Source organism: Cariama cristata, unplaced genomic scaffold (genome assembly GCF_000690535.1).
Source record: "Cariama cristata isolate BGI_N322 unplaced genomic scaffold, ASM69053v1 scaffold14415, whole genome shotgun sequence".
Lineage (NCBI taxonomy): Eukaryota > Metazoa > Chordata > Aves > Cariamiformes > Cariamidae > Cariama > Cariama cristata.
The window spans coordinates 23,398-49,831 of NW_009617066.1; the positions used below are offsets into that span (position 1 = coordinate 23,398).

The window sequence follows — 26,434 nt, forward strand, 5'->3', positions numbered from 1 at the left end:
CTGCTGATGGCTGTTAGTTCTGCAGAACTATATTCCATGTTGCTTCCTCCTCCCACTCCGACACAGAATACACGGAAATATCATGTTGCATACGGTAGCAATAGGAAATATATTCTAGGAATACTTTGTTCTACTCACATTATTGCATAAAAACATGGCAAAGAAACCTCACAGTGTTTGAATGTTAAAGAGATATTGACATAATGCAACTAGTTATTACTTACTCAAAGATTTTTCCTAGCTGATCAACATCTGAATTTCCACGGAAGAGTGGTCTGAAAGAATAAAGAAATAATTTTAGGATATGACTTGCTTTAATTAATGTGAATTTATATTTGTCATTGACAGTTGCCAAAGTAGGGTGAAAATGTGTTATTTTTTTTGAGATCTCACTTATTCTGCCTCCACGTTTTATCCAGTCTGTGAGTGTACCTTTCAAGTTTCTGCTAAAACTGATAAAAAAGGGGACAAATGAGACATATTTTTGAATATGCTACTTTTGAAAATTTAATTGCATCCTTTAACATGAATGAAATAACTCTCTCTCTCTCAACTAATAGTATCCTATGAATTATATCATCAACAAAATAGTGTTCACTATCAAGAACATACTTAAATAGCTGTTTAGAGAGACAAAAACCAACTGAATGTCATGCAATTCATTAAAACATAATAAAATTAGAGATGGATTATTATAGTTATAAATTCAAAATTAAATTTATTGTATATTGGAAATGTGCTCCTAGGTTTAAGGTGTCAAATAAATGACAATGGATATATGAAGTTCTGTAAAGAATGGAGTGTGAAACAGTACAGAGTTTACCTTGAGGGAGAGGAATACTTCTGCTGCATAAGTAAAGATACGTTCAGGAAAGAAACAAATTAATAGGCTGAATGTCCAAATGCTTTCAGAAAAAGCAGCAACTAAAAATACTGTCAGAGAGTAGTAGACACTTTTTCTTTTCAAAGTGCAATTTAAAATATTTTCACTCTTCATTTATAAAATACTATCACCCCATAGTGCCTAGGTAAAATACGAAATGCAGATTTGTATGGCTATATTGCCATCTTTGTGTTCAATTCAGTAAGGTATGATCAACAGTGCAATTTTATGTTTAAACTCCCAAGACATTCCAACAGATTACTGACGGATAATTAAGGATGCAGCCAAGAATGAGGGCATCTGTGAAGATCAGGCTCCAGTTGTTGTGTACCATTTTGTTTCAACAAATGGTAGATGACTCCAAGAAACGCAATTCAGACACACTGCAAACTGAGATACTAACTTGGGTCAACTGATAGCCAGGCTGCCCCTCTCTTCCGGAGCACAGATCTCAGAGTATAGTGCATGCTATAAACTTACGGTTACAGTTTCCAAACTGTTCAACTGAGACTTGGTGACTTAACAAACAATGCATATTGCCATGTTTTCACTGGGAGCCTTTGGTTACAGAGAAACGTCAGTTTTCCTGCCTCTCTCTGCATCCTCCTTTTCTTCTGTCTAATAAAGGTCCTTAACAGCTGTGATAGCCAAAGACATCATTTCACTGTTGCTCTTCATAGGAGAGGACCTCTCCCATCTACACTGGGAGAACAAGGAGTACTCAGCTATAGTCCTCCCCTCATTGCCCATACACAGGAGCAGGTGTAGGATCTGGATCTCCTTTTGCTAACACGAGTTAATTCTGAAAAACGGTGCTTTACATCTTGACACTCTCACATAGACAACAGAGCTCCATGCCACTGCCTATCTTGCCGGTCCACACCAAATACAGTAAGCAGACACAGAGAACTGTGACATTTCTGTCAGACATGATAATCTCTTCAGAAAACTGTGCCATCAAGAAAAAGAGCAGAGCAATAACTGGAAGACATAGTGACCATTTTTTATGAACTAAACATGCATTTTGTCTCCTTCATGTTTGCTGCCATTCAGGTCATGTTGTATCAACTGACACTGCAAACTGCTTTGCACAGGGACGTTGAGAGAACAGTTTCATCAAGGCCAATTTGAAACCATACAACATCAGATTGAAACTGATGCAGTAAAATGCGGTAGCCTGCTACTTGTCCATAAAGGGCTTTATTTATTTTGATTCTGACTAAATCATAAATAATGGTATGTGCTGCTTCCCAGGTATACCTAATATTTACTAACTGCAGCCTCTTTGACAAGACTGTTTCAACTCAGAGGTTTCTCTACTTTTTTAAGCTTTAAGGCAATACTGGCTTCTACAAAAACCAAAGCTTAACTTTACTCAGACAGGAGCATCTACTTCTGCTGTAAGTTTTGAGCCTGATTTTCAAAATGGTCAGTAGCTACAAACCTAGTATTGTTTGTGGTAGACACACTCCATATCTTCCAAAGTCAGACAATATGACAACCTTAGATATTTTTTTGAATGACTGCTTAAAATTATTAACATACTGTTACTTTGAGTATTTAATTTTGGCTCCAGCATTAGAATACAGGAGCCCTTTAAACTAACAAAAATCTACACAATCAAATAATCCTATCCATACAAATGGAAAGCTGATTTAATGTTTTAAAATGTATGCTGAACCTTGTGTTAATGTGAAAGCTTGGCAAAGTCAGCCTTGTTTGCAGATCACCTTAGGCAGTGTCATGCCAAAACAAGTATGATTCTTGGGATTTTTAAGGGAGGTTTTTCCCATCGTTGCTGTCTCAGATTCACTAAGGGCTGAAGTAAGAATTTAAATTCTTTTGAATATATAATTATACAACACAAGGTGACCTTCCCACATACTTTGATATTTTATCATAATGAAGTGTTATTAATTAATCTTTCATCCTCCTATCCATCCCACCATCATGACTACAACAGAATGCCAACTCCAGGTTAGGCACCACTAATGTAATGAAATTTGCCTCATGAATTTTGGCTGATGGTTCAATTGTAATATTGGATGGATGATTGGGGAAGTAGATCCACTTAATCAGCAGCTGTATGAAGATCTCATCTCACATTTTGGCACAAGTTACTCTTTAGTAATGACTTGTCAGCACTGCAAGTCCAGTACACATAAAAACTTTCACCTTAAGCTCGTTGTTTCTTTTAATTCTACTCTTAAACGTGGACATCAGCTCTCCCAGTACCACTGAACTGGGAGCATACTCAGCAGCCACAGAAATGTAAAATTTCACTTTTATCCTTGGTATCTTTCACTTGACTTACTCACCCACTCACTCCCTGAGGTTTATTTATGCAAACTCAATCCAGAAGTCCTTACTTGGGGATATGTTCTCTTCTCTGTGATGATAATCTGTGTAAGATGATTAAACTCTGAGAGTCTGATTTTGCAGAATTCCTTCTTTTTTCCTTAGGAGAGGCATGGAGCTGTGTTTGTCTCCTGTGGCAGAAGATGTGAGTGTCTCCTCTAACTTCAAAGAACTCCTAAAGTCTATGTGTATGTGTGTCTCAGGAAAGAGGGATATTCCAATGGAGGAAAGGGCTATCCATGGGGATACACTTTCCTTTTGTGTGGTACCTTGATCTTCTCAACCTTCCCTGACTTTGCTTGCTACAAAATCCCTACTCTGAGGGCTCCAACACCATTGCTGTTACAAAACACACACTTGAGTAGGGAAGAAGATGGGACAAAAAGACTTACAGTGCACCTAAGACATTCAATTTCCCTGTTTGCTCAAGAAGTCTCAGATGTTATTTTGTCTCCATAATTTCCTGGTTTTGTTGCTTGTTGCTTCTTTGTTTTTTTTTTCAGGAAGAGGGGAGGAGGGAAATGTTACAGGGAATCTGCAGGTGTCCATCTTGTTTGACTGCTCCTTCTCAAGGCCTTGGAGCTAGACTTATCCACTGCCTCTGGAATGGTGCCCACTGAATGGAGGAAACCCCCTTTCATGTCTAATGTAGGACCAGAATGCCCTTAGCCTACAGATATGAAGACGAGTTTGAGGCACCGTATTACTACCCTGTCCTGCTAAAATAAACTCCTACTGAGTCAATAGGCATGTACCTTAGTTCCTGAGGTACAAAATGTGCAGCTGCACCATTAAATGGATATTAGCTGTCAGTCTGCATTGTGACTATTTTCACAGGATAAATCTATCTCCCTTTTTATATGGCTGTCCAACACAAAGATGCATATAACTCCTGGGCTGCGTGAGCAACAGCGTTGCCAGCAGGGCGAGGGAGGTGATCCTTTCCCTCTGCTCAGCACTGGTGAGGCCACACCTGGAGTGCTGGGTGCAGCTCTGAGTTCCCCATTACAAGAGAGACAAGGACATACTGGAGAGAAACCAGCAAAGGGCCACGAAGATGATTAAGGGGTCTGAAGCATCTCCCTTATGAGGAAAGGCTGAGAGAGCTGGGACTGTTTAGCCTGGAGAAGAGAAGGCTCGGGGGGATCTTCTTAATATATATAAATACCTGAAGGGAGGGTGCAAAGAAGATGGAGTCAGGCTCTTTTCAGTGGTACCCAGTGACAGGACGAGAGACAGGGGGCACAAACGGTAGCACAGGAGGTTCCCTCTGAACATCAGGAAACACTTTTCTACTGCGAGGGTGACCAAGCACCGGCACAGGTTGCCCAAAGAGGTGTGGAGACTCCCACATTGGAGATATTCAAAAGCCATCTGGACATGGTCCTGAGCAACCAGTTCTAGATGGCCCTGCTTGATCAGGGGGATTGGACCAGATGACCTCCAGAGGTGCCTTCCAACCTCAACCATTCTGTGATTCTGTGATAATACAGAAATAAAAATACGGATCACAACATAAGGTTGCAATGTAAAACCTCACAAATCCTGATAATTTACCCTCTGCTTATAGATTAGAAGGACTCGCACCAGTAATCTTCTGGCTGAAAGGCTCTCATGCTTATATGTAGCTGAACAAATTAGATTTCACCATTCACCAACTTCAGGTTCTTTTCCTCTTGTCCAAAGGAACATACTCAGCTCATGGTGTTGTTTCATGCTGAAACATGAGAGTTTGAAACATGAAACATATTCACCTTCACAGATTATTCTGTCTATCTGAACTGGGTATCAATGTCTGAAAGGTTGAGTACTTTATTCTACAGACAGTGTGTTTCATGTCCGTGCTGAGATATAAACATTTCCTAAGCAAGTCTCCATGAAAAAATTTTCACTGGTACAACTCCATGGACATGCCAAAGCAATTCTAAAGGTATTGTATACAATGACAATGCAATGACACCCAAGAGATAAATGAGGTTTAACTGTAAACTGGCCACATTACTTCTAGACTTCACTTTCAGACTTCGGTCTACAAAGCAAAGAGGGTCTGTAACTTTTCATAAGAAAAGTCAGAATTTTCATAAAGATTGGAATTAAAGATATTGATAAGCACTTCTCCAGTCTATACTGCAGTGCAGACACAAGGAAAAAAAAGTAGTCTAATAAAACCACATGCATTGAAGCACAGGAAAAGATTTCTGCAGGCTTCTTGATAGTGGCTGATATTTTGAACCAATTAGTGGCATTCTGATTGGAAACCATCTTTCAATTTCTGACACTGAATTTTAAACTACAGGTAAAATGGATACATGAAAAAAAGGTCATGTGAAGAAAAACAGTATTGAAGAGGGAAAAAAAGTAAAGAAATTATCTTTCTAACCAAAACGTATTCTAACCAAAATGCTATCGTGACAATTCTAGAGTTGCCAATACAAGTGCCTCCAAGGCTAGACAAGCCTTGTATCTTTCCATGAATAACTTCAAAAATAACTATCTGGAATCCTTCTGCTAGTCTATTTGCACAGTGTGGTGAAAACAGCAGCTGGGAATCCTATCTCCTTCCTTGTTATCGCAGAAAAACAGTAAGGATAGTCTCTTAATTATTGACTTGAATATATACAGCATTCTCAGTGAAAAGTCTATATATTGGCAATCCACGTGTATGCAGTGAAGTTATACAAGAACTCCCTAAATTTAAAAGAGCATATTTTGAAGAGATGGCAAGGAGAAGTGTTTCGAAGAAGATCAGTGATTTCAGAACAAGTAGCTGCTCCTTTGAAGGCATTAGACAAGATGGGGGAGGTGTTGAAAGAGAAAGTCCATGATAATTTGACATAGTGGAGAGAAAAATGTGAAGAGTAATAATATAGGAGCAGTTCATGGAAGTGGTACAAGGAATTTTAGAAATTGGTAAGGTTGCAGTAGTTGTGTATGTCTGTGTGTATAAAAGCAACAAGGTGACGGTGAAGAAACTAAAAAAGGTAAAGCCAAGAAACATTTGCTGCTGAATCCTGCATCGTGCTATGGGAAACCTGCCAAGCTACATAGTCTGTGACTCAGAGATATATTTAAATGATGGCGTTTTTTTTCTTTTCATATTACAAAATGTGAATAGCTGGCAAATAATTTTGTCAGATTCTTAGTTACTTGTCACAAAGAAATGTTTTCATTTTTAGAATTAAAAACAAATAAGAACTAAAACTAGAATTATGAGATGACTAGAAATAACATGATCTGGACTGTCCTGTGGAAACCTTTATTCAGAAGGATTATTTCTGAGCTGATTCCTCACTCTTGTTCCCACCACTCTTTCTCTTTGACAGGTCCCCTGGACAAGTCTGTACCGCAGGCATGAAAAGAGAAACTCAGGCAAGATAAAAGGAAAAAAAATGTATCACTGTTTAAAGACGAAGATCATTGGCCCTTCTGATAGGTAAAATGAATATGGTACAGTATAAAACTTTACTCTGAAAACAGGCCACAGCTGACAACATTGCACACTCTGGACAGTTATCCACTTCCAGTCACAAGTGACTTGCCTCAACTGTTGTGCAATTCAGAGTTCTCATTTTAAATGTAACATTTTTTGTACTTCTCTCTCTCCCTTTAATAATGTCTTTGTGTGGGTGGGTGTCAGACACAGCATAGGAAGAAGTTACTTCATGTAAAGCTTATTATACTTGATCACAAATTACTCAAAACTTTTAAGAAACCTCTCCTACATACAAAAAGAAAGATGACATAGATAAACATTACGACTGAGGAAATACTCTTCAGCTAAAATCTGAGAGAAAACATATCAACGATCTTGACTTTCTCATTTTAGTCTCTAACAGTCCAATTTTTTTACTCAAAATCTACCATTCTTCAAGTAGGATAGTACCACAATCATGAATAACATGTCTAAGATGATTAAGGCTATGTCAGTATTAAACTGTTATTGCAATTGTATCTAATGCATCAAAAGAATTGCAATGATTATTATTTTCTCTGGAATTTCTCATGTCATCTGGTAGACAGAAGCAGATAAAGGAAAACAGGTAGTTTCTGAAAAACTAATGCAAACTTCCAGTGCTGCAGGGTGTTGAATTTGCTCCCCATTGCTACTTGAAATGAAGTAAAGGAATTCTAAAACTAAAGATAATATTCTGACCTCCAAATGCACATACAGTTTATTTCCTAAGAAACATATGGGATTTCTGCCTGAACTGAGAAAGCAAGGTGCTTCCTCAGCTGTATATAGATGCAAGTCAACAAAGGAAAGACCCAGCTGTTACAGCGAGCTTCCAGGGCACTGTTCATGTACAGGTCTGAAGTTGCTAGAAATGAGGCTGGAAGCTGCAAGCCACCGGTGTCTAAAAGGAGGTAAAAGGTAACACAAAAAAGAATATTAATAGTGAGCAAGAACACACTAAAAAAGATTAGGCATCATTTTGGCAATCTACTTTGGGGTTAAGATTGCTCATCCGATGAATGTTTCCTGGTGTGGGTTTTCATCATGAAAAGTTTGCTCTGCTTTGCTGCAAATGATTGTATTACATTGAGATGCTGGACTTTCTGAGGGTTTTTAACATACAAGTTGGCAGCCTGGGAAGAGCCAGAGTAGTAAAGTGGACCAACCACAAGAAATTTGCATGTTCCCTTTGCATGCATAACTGAAAGGGAAATATTAGTAAAAGGGAAACCAAACAGAGGCACTGTGTACAGCTTTATGACCAAAGCAGGGCCAGCCTACTGTATAGATTCAGTTGTTGATTAAAAATACAGCAAAAAGCAAAAGAAAGAGAATGAATGAGAGAAAATATAAGCATCTTCAAAGCTCCCTTAGGAAGTGAGTAAAGGAAGATCTTTTTTCTGAGTGCTTAACATTTACTTGACACCTTTCATGTAAGCATTGTCTTTAAAGGTCCCAGGTGGCCTTGGAGCAGAATGATGGGCCTCGTCCCCCACCACTAACATAAAAAGAAGCTTTATCACAGAGAGCAATGCCCCCAGGATCAAGCCAAGTGAGATCTGGTTTCACAACCTCTTATAAGAAAAAAAAGGTGCTTCAACAGAAGGATACACACACACATATATGTATCTATAGGTATAAAACCTAAACAGTAAAGTAAGTGCAGATATTATCTTTGACCAGAATATGCTCTAACATGGGCAGATCTCATCTGTTACTGGGCAGAACTGCTTCAGTATTCATCATTTAACATTACTTTTTGAAATGGAAGGGCCTTGATAGGTTAAACGACCTTCACTTATTCCCTCAGCACGCACGTCACAGTTCTGTTATCTGTGGACACTTGCTTCTCCAGAAGATTTGTAGGCTTGTTTCACCAGGGCTTTAAGAGTTGTTATCTCAGCTCAGGGAACGTGACATAACAGTGGCATTTTGAAAACTGTCCCAACATTTGAAGCAAGTTCTGGAAATACATACACAACTGACCTTGGAAAAAGAGAGGAAAAAAAATGTATGGTCTCTGCTCGGAGTGGAAAAAGAAGCACTCCTGTTTGTACTGACAGTTCTGCCAGCAATATGATTTAACCGTTCATGTGTTAAACATCCACCCCATCACTGCACGCAGTTAAATTACATCTATCTTGTCAGTCAGCAGTTTGAACTTTAATTATATAACTAAACTGCTGGCTTGTGCATTTTTATAGCACCCTGAAAGAACTACTGGTATGATAAATACAATATGGTCATGCTCTTCCTGTGATCACTTATTTAGTTTTCTGTATTCTGTTCTCTCTCATGAATCTATTTCATATCCCCTTTCTAAACTTGCACTCTCTAAAACTGCCATGCTTATTTGTTTTTCTTGTGCAGCTCACTTTTCGTGTTTGAAGGCAGTAATTGAACTATGGATTAGATAAAGGCTGTCCTATGTGGATGGATAGGTGCCAAAAGGGCTCCTTCCTTCCCAGTTCACTCCCATAAGCAATGGCGCAAATCAGCATGGAGGATGCTGTGCGCAGGCTCTGTGTGTGTGTCTGCACAGAAGTCCTCACCTCCAGGTGTTTGTGCCTGTGAACAAATTTGCCCATATTTTCCTTGAAAAGATCTAAATCCTCCTTCCAGAGCATGCCAGAGCTGTTTTTCACCACCCTTTTCATTTAACTCATCATTTATTCCTCACTTAATAATCTAGCAGAAAGCACTCCCAAAAGACACATTTTAGTCAGAGAGTGAAGGTGCTCTTTAATGCTGTATTTTAAAGAAGTGGTTTTAAAACATTTATATCACAGCAAAAGACCTACCTTCAAGGTAAGCAACAGGAGTTTAAATCTGTTCTTATTTTATATCAATTACACAAATGAAACGAAAGCAGTCTTCTACATGAAGTATCTACCCCTCTATCCTGTATGAAATTTCATTGTGAAAATCTATTCAAATAGTAATTTTCAGAGATACAGAATTAAGGTCTTACAGTTCCACAACTTTTTTTTGCAATGCCATGATGACTCTGAGAAGGCTCATCTGTTGACATTTACCGTATTTACTGGTCTAAAAAACCCTTTTAAAATGGACTTTGCTCTGAGAGTGCCTCTAATGCTAGAACTGCTTTTAATCAAGGGCATATCTAATAAGTCTTTAAGTCTGAGGCCCTCTAACTAAAATCCAATTCATGTTCCACAAAGTGAATATATTTTCAATCAGACTGATTTCCCAGTAAAGCTTTACATGAAAAAATTTTGTGCCATTATGTTGATTTCTCTTGGAATAACCTCTTTCTAACCAAATGTGTAATAGGGTTGTCATTCTTGTATCAGCTGAAAGTCTATGCATGGATAATTATTGCCTGAAGGAAACTATGTCTTACCTATGCCTGATTCTTCTATATCAAAGGAGAAGCAAATTAATATAAAAGGAACATAGATACTACACATACTGGTTCACTCAATCTGCCCAAAGATACTTAGCAAATTAACATCCAAGTATGTGTTCCCAGGTTTTCTAGGATTTTATTTCTTTCTCAATAATGCTAAGCAACGAGCTTCACAGACTAAAGTATACCCTATAGATAAAAGAGCTTATACGTTAAATATGTAATATGAAATAATGAGAAAGGACAGTGTTATAGATGATGCTTTAGTTCCATCATTATGAGTTACATATGAAAAGGTACATATATTTGACTAAATTACTAGTTTAACTTTTTTTTTTTTAAAAAAAAATTCTAGTGCTGGGAAGAGTAAGGCAGAAAAGCAAAATCCAACTATAAAAGTATTGAAAAAAATATGAAAGACAAAATCTTTTCTGTCATCTGCAGTAGTACAGTGACAGAGTGATATTGAGATAACAGGCTGCGCATGGGTACTTTCTGAGACTTCAGACAAGAGAGCTCCGATAGATGTCAAATTTCCATATTTGAAGAGAAATATAGAATTCAAAATCTTCTACACAATCTAGAACATAAAATAAAATTCTTGATACAGAATAAAATCCAAGAAAAAGGGATTTTTTTTTCCCTCTGGGAAAACATTATAAGCTAAGAGAGAGAATCCTTGGGTTTTCTCTCCAACTGGACTTGAGCTGCTCCTATGTGGTATTGAGTACATGTTTTGATCTATGACCACTTCTGTTGCCCCCCTATTAGGTGTTAATGGCACCTGTTGCACTAAGCCTCTCTAAATTTTCAGATAAACTTGAAACATCAGAAGAACTGCCGCCCCCCTGCAACTAATATGTCTCATCACCTTTGGCTGTAATAAAACACTCAGTCAGAAAAAAAACTCTGAAAGGGGATTACAACCCTTCAGACAAGAAAGGCAGGGAAAACATTTCAGTACTAAACAGTAAACTGTTATGTGAGCAGAGGTGAAATTTCAACTTCAAACTTTTTCTCCAGCTGCTGAGTCTGAGTGTCAAAAGACATGAAAGTGGATTAGAAAGATGGTGTGAAGAAAATACTTTAATTTTTAGCAGCTGTGCTGGCTTACAGTGAATTAATAAACACCTGCAGAAAAACTTAAGATAAGCATTTAAGGTAGAAATTATGTACAGCAACCATGCAAGGAAAACTAATACAGTTTTCAAAAGCCAGTTAAACTAGATATAACTTTGCCCTAAGCAGTACTTTGTCCCATGCAATACACCCTGTTACTCAGGCTGGAGAAGCTGTAAGATCTACGTTCACTGGCTCATGGCAGTGCATAGTAATCTGAGTTCACCTATTGAGAGCTGTCCGGTTACTTATCCTGTTCAGCTATTAGTGATTTCACGTGAAATCTTTTTTTTCCAACTTAAATCCTGACCAAAAGAAAGAGTAAATTAATTTCTTATGTTAAAGAGAAAAAACAAAAAAGAACTTCTACGTGACGACACTGCTCAGATGCCACCCTCTGCTACACAAACTGCAGCATTAACAGACTTTATGTTGTAGAGTTGTGTGATTCAAAGCTTCTCAGATTAATTTTGGGACAATTTTTATGCTGTTATCTCTGCTTTGCCATTACTGAGCCATAGCCCTGCTTTCTGTTGTCTGTGGATCAACTCTATTGACTTTTGACATTATTTTAATGGGAATAGCATACAACTCTGTCTTTACAGAATGAATGTTTCCTCAGTCTCTGAAGTACTGAGCACTTGTAGCTCCTTGAGCCACCTCACACCTTGAACTTTTCAGTCCTCACATCACCAGGTTGTTCACCACCTTTATGTCCACTACAAGGAGTTCCCCAAGATCCAGATGGAGTTAACTGTCATTTCTGAAAAAAATCTGATTTGCTCAGAGTCACAAAACCAGAATCCTCTTCTGGAGTAAGTGAATAATTGAGTAAAAGCTTCCTTCCATGGTAAGCCATTTTATGCCTTGCTTTTCATACACTTGTGGCTGGAGTTTTTGCCAAAAAAGGAGTTTAACAAAAAGTCTGGCCCCTCTTTAAACTCTGCTCTCACCTTCCGGCAAAGTACCCTCACCATCAAACTCTTAAAAGATCCAGATGAGCAACACCTACCTCTACTTTTGCAATTACTTTCCAGAAAAGGAGAACTGATTCCAAGGCAGGAGAGAAGCAAGTAAGTCTGTTTCTGTGCCTCAGTAGGTAGGATACCCTGCTAAGATACAGTTCTGACTTTGCACATTTACTTTTTCATTGCTAATGGTCTGATAACATCTAGTTGTAACTGAGTATCTTCATTCTTACATTGGAGAGTATGATTCATCATTGCCAAACAGGCTTAATTTAACAGCTACAGATTGTAACATTACTGAAAAATCTCTTGCTACATATACTTCTTCAGATGCTGCAAGCTTGCACTCCAATTATTTGGATATAAAGAGCACTTACAAAATTATTCAATTGTATAGAACAGTGTCTATGCTGTACTGACATAATAATAAAACCTGTTTCACGGACATAATCTAATAAAAATTATCTGATAAATCATTATAGTTGGTCAAATTCTGGATGATATAGCTGATTGAGTCATTCATCTTTAGGTGACTCATTCAGACTCAGTCAAAATCAATAGTAACTGAATCTTCATGCCAATTTACTCCAGCTCAGTAGAATAAATGAGTGGAAATGAAGTAATCCCTTGGATGAAATTCTTATTTGACAAATGTCTGTATTCCAAAAGCACTTATTACTGACAAACCTGGATACATTAGGAGAGAAGCTATGAATATGGAGAATATTTAAGTAAAAGAAGAAATACTGCATCAGAGATTGTCTTAGAGTTGGTTCTGGACAGTATGCATTCAGTGCATCTGTAAAAGGAAAGCAGAGCACATTATGCATGCGTTTCTGGAAGAAGTCATATGGTTTGACCATGCGTAGCCAGACTGCCGTTTCCTCAAAGACTGCAAAATGAAGCATGTCGCCAGCATAAGAGGGCAGCCAGGCATGTCACATGCTGACATCAAGAGCTCTCAACTTGTCAAATCCTGGCTCTGTCTCTAGCAGAGTCAGTGTACCATGGTGGCTCTGTCTCACACGGACTCGTTTGTACAGGGCCAGTGTGTCAGCAGGTCAAGCAGAGCATGCAAGTGACTGTGATGGCAGTGCCACAGGCATTGTGCAAACAAAAATTAGAAGCAAGGCAACAACACGTATATTAGTATCACAAGGGGAACTGTGGCTTCAAAGAAGGGACAGGAACCAGCGTGAGCTGTATCCTGCCATGCTGCTTCTCTATTTTTTAGTACATAGCCATGACCAGGACCCTGAGGACCGATGGCAAAGGTGGCTCCAGCTACATGCAGCACGCACATGCAGGAGAGGCTGTGGCCACCTCTCTTCCTCCCCAAATTAGGACTCTATCTAGGTCTTTGACATCTGCAACTACAGCCGAAGCACAGACTCCCAGACCAACCGGCAAGTTCTCTGCAGTGCTCTGAACCTTGTGGTGTAGGCAAGCTTTTCCACAAAGGCAGCGGGCAGCTGCCTCTGGGCACTGCGCTTTGCTTGGAGAAATGGTTTTCCAGAAATCTAAATATCAAACTTCCTCTTGCTTTCTCTTTCTAAGCTCTCTTCTCATAACCAATTATTTACTTGGTACAAAGTAGTACAACGATTCAGAAAGCTGTTATGATTTGCTCTGCTGTCCTTAGCTGTTTTTAAACTCCTGCTGTTGTCTGTTCCTTTAGGTGTACTTTCCACTTCTCTCACATAGATTTATGATTTTTTTTAGATGCAAAGAGCATCTAACAGCTTTGGTGAGCACCTAAATATGGAGAAGTGCTAGTCTGAAGCTGTTGAAAAGAAAAGACACAAAAATTCGTCCTATATACTTCTAAACTATTACATACTGGTTTTACGACTGATCAATGGTAGCTAATTATTAGATTTCTTTTCTGGACAATCAAATGGTGAACATTCAGTAAAGCTGCCCAGAACAAAATTTCTGACTAGACACTCAATTTGGGAAAAAAACCAAACTTGGGAGCTCAGCAACATGAGCGACAGTTAAAATCTAGTCTTTCTCCCCCCTCTCTGCAGTGCACTGTGTCCAGGAAAGGATCCCGTACGCCCACTTGGAGTTTAAATACCTTTTTGTAGCCATTTTCTTATGAAAGAGAAAAGTAAATAAAAACAATGTTTAGTTCTATTACGAGTCAAACAAAAGTACACAGAGCTCTCCCTGGCCAAACTCTAGGCAAAAAGCAAAGCCTTTGGCAGCCAAGTTCCTGAAGAGGGAAGCTGTGTGAGAGAGCCAGGAGACCCTTTCAAACGGAAAGTCTTTGGGCAGCGTACAGCTGGCTATCCCTCTGTGGGCTGGAGAGGAAGGCGCATGGGTAACATCGCTCTGCTTCTCTCCTGTTCTCTGGCTGCTGGGGTGACGGCTGAAAGCCATCTGCAGCTGAGGATACCATCAAAGCAGCCCTCAGGCTGCTCTGGCTTATCCCAGGAATGAACTTGTCTTTAAGACACTCCAGAAGACACAAAGGTGGTGCACCTTCACATTGACTGGCCGGCAGCTGTGCCAAGCACAGCTCAGCATGAGGGACCCAGGTGTTTCTGCTGCTGGCTGCACTTCCAAATATCCATTACAAATGCTATGATGTTAATACCAGGGACTTACAAATATCTACATCATGACTGACATGTTGTGGTCTTCCTCCTGGCCACAAGGTCTTTTCCTCTGACCGCTGGCCAGGCTAATTCAGATTGTCACAGACTAGAATATCACCCCTCTAAGGAATGTGTATTTTTTTACTTACAACGTGTTCAGGGAGATTTCAGACTAGCGCTGTGTCACCTGTACATGAAGAAGCTACGGGAAGCCTTCCAGGAGAGAAGGTTTCTTGTGAGCTCCTGCTGGGCTTGAGCTGTGTACGGTTGCCGGCTGCCAGCCCAGAGACACCCAGTCCCAGTCCCTTGGCCACTGCCTGGCCTGACAAGACCCCTCACCTGAACTTAACAGTCAAATTAAACTTGGTTAGCTAACACCGTTTCTGCAGGTCTTCTAACCCCTGCTTCAAGATTCCCTTCTGTTTTTTTGTCATAGGTAGTGACAGTTTTTGGTTTCTATGGTTTATCAACCGTTTCCTTTACCAACAGATCTATTCCTCTGACTGAAAGTCTGGCACAGCTGGAAACTAGAAGGAAAACCACAAATGAATGGCCTGGCACTCACTTACCACTCATCTCCAACCACAGACTGATACAGTTACTGGATTTGACTAACGGCTATCAATCAGCCCAACTGTAGACACTTAGAAAGATAACAGCTAGAAAAGGCTTGAGGGAATATGTGAGCTAAAAAACAACAAGGTATTTTACTTTTAATGGGGTGATGCTGTCTTGGAATTTCACATCTATTTCATACTCAATAATTAGTGGTAACTGTTTGCCCTTCTCCATTAATGTGCGTTTGTCCTCTGCCCATAACCAATGGGAGTTCTGTCTCGGAGGTCAGATTAAACAGAAAACAATCATGCCTACCCGAAAACTGGAATAACATGAACAATTGCAGTCTTCTGCCTTCCTTTGTTAGTTAAGTTTGAAGCAAAATGTCGTTGTTGTTCCATCAGATCACTAAGGTCACTAAGCTAAATTGTGGCTTGGGTCCATTCAACTTAAAAAATGTTTGAAAAAAATCTTTGTAATAGGCTGGCCACTTATCTGGGGAGGAAGAAAAAATCCTATTTTATTAGGTCTGGTTTGGAAAAACCATCAGCCTCCCACACATCCATGTGCACATGAATGGCAGAAGAATAAAGGAGGAAAAGTGCAAAGCACAGAATTTTGAACGCTGACAAGAATCTTTCCAAGGAAGGAACCTTCTCCCAGTACAGCTGGTCTGGACTGTGGTGAACTTTTACAGCACTTGCAACTTAAATCATCCCTGTAACAAACCAAGATAATTTCCAAAAATGGCAAAAACAAACTCGGGCCAGAACTGTACAGTACCTTGGTTCAAAGGTTGCAAATCAAGCTGTGTAGCTTTTACTGTTCTAATCTGTAATATCCACCTTTGCTTGTTAAAGCAAAGACAAAACAGAAAAGGAAAAAAAAAACCTTGTTGTTTTAATTTTCCTGCTACCAAAATCTAACTGCGAGCACAGACAAGTGAATAATTACACTTTCAAGCTCTTGGTCCACCAGATATGGTGGTTTAAGGTCCACTGGAAAACACCAGATAATATGATTGCAAAGTCTATGTTTAAAATTGCTGCATGATAAAGAGAACAGTTCTCTATTAAACCACATTTAAGATGTTCCAGTTTATATGGAAAATCCAGCTTAAAAGCAGCATTCATGGTCGTATTTACTCAGTTGTTTTTTGCCTAGATGCCTCTACTGTCTGGGTTTTATTATACCTTTCCTCCCAATATATTTTTTTCTTTCATGAATTTCTCTTCTGCTCCATTTCTCTCTTCTTTACAACATAAAGAAGATTTGAAAATATATTACAGCTCTCTTGTCTCTCTGCTTTTGAAAGGCATTTCAGAAATGTGTTGAAAATAAGAGAATGGAGCACAAAAAGGGAAGGTTAAGCTAAGAGCTGGAAAAAAGGTAGAAACTTTACCGTATAGAGAAATAGAGGATCTAGTAGGCAAAGTAAAATATTCCTACTGCTGCATAGCTACAGTGCCCACTTAAAAGTGAACACTAAATGATCAGATATGCTGAAGCACAGGAGAACAACTGACAGAATTAAAATGCATCTGAAATTAGACAAAGACATGCCATAGAAGTATGCCTCACAATTCCTTACATGGCAGTATTCATATTTTAGAATCTCTGTATTATCTTTAGAGTCTTTTTTCAGACTCTGATCACAGTACTATTCTTGCATGTGCAGAAACGTAAACCAAAACTGAAGTCTTCACTGCTATCAATCATAGTTGCCTTTCTTTCTCTTCTGTTCAGAATGACCAGGATTTCATCAGCAATATCTGTACACATAGCAAGAAGTGAAAAACCCAGTTTGGTGGCAATTTACAACAGTGTGCAAAACAACTCTTAGTAAAGATAATTCTAAAAAGACAAGGAATATAATCCTTCCCTACAGAAATCCTAGTGATTTTTCCATGATTTCCTACCCTACATAAATCATGCTAAGTTTATCTATTGGTTTCAGTTTGAGACAGAGTTTAATTTGTGGCATATTACATGAATATGTGGTCTCTCTCTTCTGGACCTGTCCAAACCAAAGTATCTTCAGTCACATCTTTGCTGGCACTGATGCACTTGGGCTATAGCAAGAATGTGTACTGTACTTAGAAAAAAACCCCTCCGTATTAAGTTGCATAGTATTTCGCTGCTAATGTTCCAGTATATGGTACTTTACTGTTGATTACAGGCTTTAAACAAATGTTTCTGCTCCCCCAATGCTTTGGATAAGTGAATAACATTAATGGAAAACATTTTTAAGTAATGACATTCTGTTACTTAATTTGAAGGGAGAGTCACTTAGTACGTATAAATCCTCCTGTCACGTATGCATTTGCAAAGTTAGGGATTCATTGTCTGTTCCTCAAGACCATTCAACAGCAAAGCAACTCACCATAAGGAATGACTAACCCAGGATATGTCTGGAGTAGAGTACTTCAAATTTCCAAGCAATTCTCTGCAATAGGAGAATTTCTGTGAATCACTTTCTCCAAAGGTCACTGTCCTCTCTAGTCCATTCTCCAGATGAAGAACATGCTTAGGCAGTTGAGAACGTGTGGTTCTCCTGTTGAACGTACTTTGCCAGATGTATACCTAATTTTTCCAAAGTGCAACCTTAAAAGACTATATCTGTGACAGACGAATATCTGTAGGAACAGCTAATTTGGACCAAATGAGCACATGATGAAACTGATGCTAGTTAGAAGAACAGACTCAAGGATGAACGGACTGCAGATCTCTTCCGAGATAAAAGCTGCCTGTCCTATTGAAAGCATAGAGAACCTGCAGGCTCTGTTATGAGTTATCACTTTGTTGCCTACTGGTAACAAATGGGAGTATGTACCTCCTTCTCTGGATAAGGACATGCATACAGTAGCTCACATACCCATGGCCTGATTTCCTTTGCAGCTATCTTTATTTTTTTTTGTGTGTGTGTGTGTTATATTTTAGCAGATAGATAACAACAGTCATACTAGCAGAGTGGCTTAAATTGTTGCAAATTTAGCTTGAACACACTCTTTTGCTTGTGCTACACAGTCTCATGAAGACCAGAAGAGAGACACTGCGAATTCCAGGCTCAGCAACTCAACTGACAATTTTTCATGTCTCCCACATACATTGCAACCCTTATTTTGAATGAAAGCCTCACGGTCCTGGGGAGTTACTTGTCAAGGTTTACTTCACAGATAAGACAACTGAAAGCTTGTACAGGATCACTGAAAGAAGTGCAAGGAACGGAAGCTGGGACAACACTATGCAATACCCTCTCCTCCCTGACAGTTTGCAACACCATCTTTTACAAAGATCGCTCCAACCAGGTGCTGTCCTATGCACATTAACAGAGTCGCTCTGGCACTCTTTGTGCCACTTTGTTGCACTGAATTGTTTCCAGAGAGGTTACAATCCCCTTTGAAGTCAGGGTTAATTTCAACAATGATTTCAGTGAAGCCAAAACTTCACCACCTGATCCAGCTAAAAAGAGTTATTCTTTTCAGTCAGTGATAGAAGGTCAAACTTTCCTATCCAGCTTCAGGTTTTGGAGACACAGCATAAAAACAGGTGTTCCTGTTACACTTGGTTATTTTCTTCTGCAACCACTTGACCATATTTTCCCCACAATGCATTAACTGAAACTTAAGCTGCAGAGCTGACTGCTCTTCCCTCGCTCACAAGTGTAAGTGGAATCCAGGGGCAGGTGGGTGCCTGGTCTCCTTCCACAGACCTATCCCACCACCTGGTTCTGGAGTCAACACAGAAAAAGTACATGCAATGGATCTGATGGCTGCATTTCAAACTCTACAAATAACCTATGGCTTGTTTGGAAAGAGGAATAAAGATTTACTATATTTTAGTGTGAAAGATGTTTTACAATTACTTTATACTGTAAGACACTGTATCTAAGAATGAATATGTGTGTACTGCTAGTTTTTTTAAACCTGTTAAAAGCAGCTCGTAGGTCCCAAATCCAGTGCCCACGTTGCAGCCTGATCACCAGATGAGGTTCTAAGCTTTGATTTTATCACATCTGTATACATTACCTAGAGCAACAACGTCCTGGGCTTGTAGCTTTTCTACACATAGTGGTGTAACTGCTCTAATTGGACAAATTCATACCATTGAAAGATGACTTATATGCCTATAGCCTGTTTCCCTACGTCTGTTGTTTGTGCCCACCAGGGAACTTATCCCATCATAGGTATTTTAGTAGAGTCACCCACCTCTTGTCTGCTGCTACAATTTTCAAGCGTGGCTGGTAATGCAATAACTGTCTCAGATATATTAGGAGCTGGCAGAGTAAGCTGCAAAATGAGAAAACCGCTAAAAAATGATTTAATATGTAAAAATGAACAAATAATAACCTCATGCTATTTGTGCCAATCTTGTGGCTTATGAAATTCTGGGACTGATGATCTTACCAACAGCAGGATGATTAAAACACCACACGGCCGGTGCATGAACAGTCTCAGTAAGAAGCCCATGTGCATAGAATTAATTTCCCTCTGGGCTGGATGAAGCTTAGAGCACTAAGATAATACTGTTTTACTTTTGGTTTGGGGAGGTGGAAAAGGTTTTTGGGAGAGGACTGTCTTTCAAGTTTTGAGTTTGAATTGGTACCTGTAATGTTTGTGAAGATTGCACATGCAGTCACAACACTGGTCACTCTCAAATGTATAACTTCTTCAGCTTCACTGGGTTGTGAATATAACATCGGCTACAAAAACTGATGGTCTCTTCTGATGATTTTAAGCTCTATATTTACTACAAAGGAAGACAAAATCATTTGCTTGTGCAATATTATAGTTAAACTTGCCTAGCCGGAATTATTATATAGATATCTGACTCATTAGTCCCACATACACACCTACTAACACCCTAGTCTGTGCAGGATTGAAATCATATAGGATTGTGGTTTTGAAGACTGGGCATGCATAGATGCACTAAGAACTAAGCATCAAAACCTTTTGACATTTTTCCTCAAGACTGCCTACTTAGAAGAGAGTCCAAGACTGGTGATCCCTGCTTTCTGTCATAGATATTTCACCCAGATTCAGATTCCAGTCTTCTTGCCCTCTCACACTCATTCACTTTAAGTATTACCTATTCCAAGCAAGAAAATGACAGCCCTTTCTTCCCTAAAACACTGGTCATGGCTCCTGCTTTGGAGCAGCCCGCAGTCCTTGAGCCAGCTGGAAGAGTTTCATATACCCAGACAGAAGCAGTTGCTACTCCCATGTTTGCCTTTCTCTTTAATGAGTTGTTCACTGACTAGGACAAGGCGCTTTCCTACTGACCACGAAAATGCTCAGCCTCAGAGTGAGACCTTTTTATAAGTAATCCTTATTTTTACCTAAACATTAAAAAAAATGCTAATCTTCTTGTGGTGCCAAAGGATGCCCTCACACCATCGGGCCCCTGTCAGTCCTGCCAGCTGTATCTCTGAAGGATTCTGTGATATGGTAGCAAGCCATAGCACACCTTACAATTTTCCTTACTGGTTATTCTTATCAATGCACCATAGCTTTTAACTCACAAAGAAAACAGTCACTGTGATAAATACATTTACACTTTCATTAGATAAGGACAGTCCATCCAAATGTGTCTAAAAGTCACTGCAACCTAACTAATTAGACAGGAAATTTAGAAACTGAAACTACTGTATAAGGAAATTTTCAAGTAGTGCTTTATTTGGGGGTGCTGTCATTAGCAGTGCACATGGACAGAAAAAGATGCACAAAGCAGAATAATTTTTGCAAACATAACACATACACCTGATTACTGAGCAATTTATTGCTGATCTATATATAGAGTAGGATCCTTGGGAATCTGTGCGAGGCATTTCGGGATACAACCTTTGTGCATTCATGTATGCAGAGGCCTACAAATCTGCACCATAATTAAAATGTGCATATTTTAAATATAGCTATGACTTTACACAAACCTCAGATTGCAGGAGGACCCGAGTCCTCAGCTGAGAAGTGTCATTTGTTTAGCAGAATCAGCCAAGAGAAAAGTTCAAATTTACTCTAGGTGTATCTAGACAGAGAAATACTTGTCTTATTTTTTGTGTCTATGAATTCCTTCATACACTTTTGTGTATTTCAGACATATTTCTTTAACAAATACTTTGCTTACATTTACCTTAAACCGTTTTGGATTAAGGGTGATTTAAATTAAATGAGGTGCCTTCCACTTAGAGACATGGCAATCTGTAATATAGGGACTAGACTATTTATACAGAGCTCACCTGTCTCCTATACTTGTCCAAACCTACAGTGCCCTGACTATGTCTGTAACAGCCTGCAAAACTATATTCTAGCAAACTCGAACTGTCAAATGTCTTCTTGGCATAAACGAGATTCTGATATGTTTTGTGATGCTGTGTAGTATTTTATTTTGAAACCTGTTCCAGTGAAATCTCCATGATATAAAAAAGATCAGAGGAGTCTCAGTACATTTCCTAAAAATGACAAAGCTTTAAAATTTTTCAAAGAGAAAGCAAAAGAGAGTAGAAAAAGGCAACAAGTACCCAGTAAGACAGTAAAAAGCAAAGGTTGTCTTCATGTGGAATCGAAATCTACTTCTAAGCTTTAGTTGCACTCTCTTACTCTTATACTACCAACATCAGTGGAAATGCAGATCGGTGATTACCCAAGGGCACTACCATTTTCTAGCAGAAATAGTAGTTGCATTTATTCAATCTTTCGGAAATAATCCATGGAGTTTGCAAAATTTTACAGTTTATTGCTACCAAGGTCACAGTAACATGGGTTTTCTTTTGCAATCCATCAGGAGAATCTGAAAGACAACGTATATCATACAGAGAGTATCGTAACATTAACCCAATACATTCAGTGCTGTTCGTTGCAGCTTTATGACAATGAGCCTTGAGATTAGTCTTCTGAATCATGCTTGCACACTGAAGTATGTGAAAGTCATATTGTTTCCAATGAAATAACATAGTACATACAGACTTGGCAGATTCCTGACCTCTACAGTTTTTGACAGTGTCCCAAATTTAGGACTGAGAATGTCAGACTGACCCTGCATTTGGCAAGAATAATAGAAGTCCTGGTTTTATCAAACTTTGCTTCAAATAAGATCTCATTTCCATTAAAAAAAAAATCTCTGATTTTATACTATTAATGTAGTATTTGCATTTGTAAATAAGTAGAAAATTTAGCTGTCCCTAATTTAATTTAGTGTGTTGGATTTGTGTGTTGGAGTGAGGCTCATACACCATAAAAGGAAAAATAAAATTAAATTGGTGGTGTTTGTATATGGCAATATTTCTTATCTTTCAGAATACTGCAAATTAAATGTGAAAAAAATGAGAGTTTTGAGCATGCAATAAAGTTCTGTGTTCAGTTGTTTGTCCTGTATCACTCTTATTGCAAATGCTAAAATGAAGTTGTTGACTCTGCTATTTAAATCAGAAAAAATATCAATGGCTTAATGCTATTGTGAACCTGGCAGTATAAGGGATAAGACGAAATCTTCAGAAGTTTGCAATGGTGGGTTTAATTGATACTCTTAAAATCCACATTCTTTTTTTCTCTCATTTTCTGACTTCATTTCTGAGTCAGAGTCAGAGAGGGTGGAGTATAATAATTCTACCCAGGTCATTTGACCAGGCAAGAAGCCCAAGAAAAATTACTTTTCCATATACTGACATTAATAAGTAGTAGAATCCCAAAGTTATTTTGCAAGACTTCAATTAGTATTTTGAACTTCACATTGTATAAATTAAATAGTTGTTTCTCAAGACCCTTGTAGTATGGCTTCTCCTTGTAAAGTACACTGATTTTGTTTTTTAGGCCACTCGGTGTATCATTTTCTTTCACATTTTCTTTATGTGTATTCTTTGAATTCACAGTGGGTGTTACAAAATGCCATACAGTTTCTACATGGAGATCACCCAGGTGATGACAACATGCACTTTTTGCAGTAAGCTCAACCAAAATGCATGGGATTGAGTTACTATTGAGACAGATTTATCTTGTTAAGGTTCTTGGCTTTGCTCCTCTCCACACCCTTCATGATACAACCTCCATATTAGTGTCCTTCCATGGGGAAAGACCAGTACACAAGTGTTCCTCTCACATTCACAACTCATCTACATCCAGGTGTAATGTTTTGTAGCAGGACAGTTCTGACAACCAATTTAATCGAATTAGCCAAAAAAAAAGTCTTTTATCTGTTTTTTTTTTTTGGACTACATTTAAAAAGTCTTTTATCTGGTGGTTTGTTTTTTTTTTTTTTTTGGACTACATTTAACATCTCTGTTACTCTACACTCAGGCTAAATAGTTTATTCTTAAAAAAATCATACCTCTGTTTCCTACCTCTAGAAATCAACTTTACAGTCACTTCTGAGATCTCAAATATGCCCAGAGAGGACTACAAGCAAATACCTGATGCTCCAGTGCACAAACTCCAGAGCAAGAAGACTCTGCTGACCACCATGCCCTGTCTTCTTCAGGGTAAATACTTTCCAGAATCCAGCTTTACTCAAATTGATCAACAGCCTCTCTAGCCCACTTTTATCTGCGTTTGGATTCAGGTGTTACTGGAATACAATGCTCATACAGGCTTTACCAAGAGTTGAGGCAGAATCCGATCAAAAAAGAAAGACTCCAAGATGGCAACAAGTGTGAATTCGCAATCGGTATTTTACATTTTGCACTGCAAATAAAACATCCTATTAGGCCTTTCCGATATAAACGTGATCCAGTGTATTGTACCAGACATTACCACACATTTTTTCAAATTTCAAATGAAAAACATGAAGAAAATAAAATCGTATATCTTACTTTCGACGGAACATTTCTGCAAATATGCAGCCAACACTCCAAAGATCAACTGGTGTTGCATAGCTGGACTGAAGCAAAACTTCAGGAGCTCTATACCACAAAGTAACGACCTGTAAAACAAAAAGGAACATAAGAGAGAGCACGCTTAGTCACAGAATTACAACCTCTTAAGCGTTCTGTATACAGCTCCTATTTAGTTTACTCCAAATTGTAAACTCTCACGGATTAGGGCAAACTGGTTTGGCTGGTGCATAGGAAAGGGTCCTGTATGGAAAATCTCAATATAGATAGCTGCAGTGATGATGAGTCGGGAAGTGAGACCACTTCTTGTCAAGAACAGTGCAGTTCAGGGTACAACAAAAATACAATATCAGAGGACAGCGTTGGTGTGGTATCACAATATCACAGCACACTACCACAAGAACCCTTTGAAGCTTTTGCAACTTACAGACCCCAAAGACTTTCCAATGGAGATTTGGACTCTCTGTAGAGCAAACGTTAGTCTATTGAACAAGGCCTCCTTTTCTTACACAACTATCGCGGACCCCTTAGATGTAGTAACCAGAGCCAAACTGGAAACAAATACAATAGGGAATACTGTGGGTTTACCCATAGGACAAATCCAAACCTGTAGCCCATGTCTGTCCTAAGCCCTTTGTAGTTTACGCATTATTTTTTGTAAAAGAAATGTGGTTAGCTCAAGTGCATGGGCCAATGTCTGAGCTGTCTCAAAAGTACTCTCTGAAGAAACTGAAGACATTATAACTTATTTTTTTATCATTTGGATTCAGATTAAGTCAAATCCTCCCCAAAGCTGTCCCTTACGAAAGGCATTCAGTGCTATTCACTGTGGTTTCCTCGCACACAGAAGCACCTTAAACTGTTAGTTTTCAACTAAGCAACACAGCACAGGGATCCTTGGCAGATTCTGACCTTTATCGTTGTGTGACTGTCTCTGCCCATGTGCTGCTGCTCATACCAGCACTAACTTCTCTCACAATTTATTTCCAAACGATACAATCTTTCCCAGGGACATATGCCACGTAAAGCATCTGCTTTTAGGCTGTTCTTGTCCTGGTGGTCATGTCGCAACATGTTGTAGAGACCCAGTGGGAATTTTATTGGCACTGCACCATCAATGTACTTTGATGGGTTCTGCACATTGGACCCACAACAGAGATGGGACAGTTTATATTTATCCTTTTGTTTCCCACAAGTAGACCAAATACAGATGAGGCTGACTGTATCTTCTGTATATTTACAGAAGAACACAAGGATCTTCAGAGTCCTGTGTGAGCTATTATGTTGCTAGAACATAATCTCAGAGCCATGCAAGCATCCTGCTCCTGAATATAGTTATAATCTAGCCATAACAACACATGATCATCAGCTAAATGCCAATATTTTCGTAGTGTGTGCTATAATTTATACTTCTGACTATTAATCTGGGGGCAGGGAGGATCCCAATAATTACTGGTTTGTTTCTCCAACAAACACAAAGGTGGGAGACGCAGCATTCAGGAGGAGTATGAAACAAAGCAAAAACACTGAAAAGAAACAAGTGCAAAGATAGGAAACAAAATAACTTTTAAAATTATGTTAACTAGGATAGTGAGTTCTGAATTTCAAGCCAATACAAAGACATGTGTAAGAGAAGTGGGTTTCTTTAACGGTAACAATATAATTGTCTTCTAAGCAAAAATAACAATGGAAGTAATCAGCCGAATTTGCTGGTCAAAGCCAGCTGAAACAAAAGCAAATACAACATTTATTACAATCATTACATGCCCTGACAGCCTTTGGAACTACTGAATGGCTATTGAAGGGAGGTTCATGGATATTTGCACAACTGGTCATATTTGCTAACAGTCCTCTTAAAGACTTTGATCTCTATTCATAAAATTTGCCTTTGAAACAGTTCAATAACACAGTGCAAAGTACTGCACTGGCAAGCTGGACTTCCAGATACCTGTCTACAGAAACACTTTCCTGTGTGGAAGTAGGGCATTATTTAACTCCATTTGTCTTGTTCCTGATTTGGTGCCATACCAGTGATGCTTTTCCAAAGTATTTTGCTCTATAAAAAGCAGGAAAGTTTTTTCAGAGATTTACTCCAGGAAAAGAAGACAAATGGAACTGGAGTTCAGGGATTTTTACTGGAGCTGCCCTGAGTCAGATAGAATTCCTCCTAAACCATACATATTTTTCCTGATGCAGATATACCTCACAAACAGGACTGCACTTTTATTCTCTCAGTACATTGCTGGAAAAGCTTATTGAAGAAATGTTGCTTTGAGAAATTAGATGTAACAATTTCAACC

At 38.8% G+C, this 26,434-nt stretch overlaps 1 protein-coding gene across 1 annotated transcript in view; it reads right to left on the reverse strand.

Annotated features, from left to right (window-relative positions):
* LOC104161838 (cyclin-dependent kinase 6-like) overlaps positions 1 to 26,434 on the reverse strand; it is a 35,385-nt gene that overhangs the window by 7,403 nt on the left and 1,548 nt on the right. The window contains exons 2-3 of the mRNA XM_009700396.1: positions 24,114 to 24,223; positions 225 to 275 (exon numbers count right to left, since the gene is read on the reverse strand). Of these exons, the coding sequence (XP_009698698.1) occupies positions 225 to 275; positions 24,114 to 24,223 (161 nt within the window). The remainder of the gene's footprint in view (positions 1 to 224; positions 276 to 24,113; positions 24,224 to 26,434) is intronic.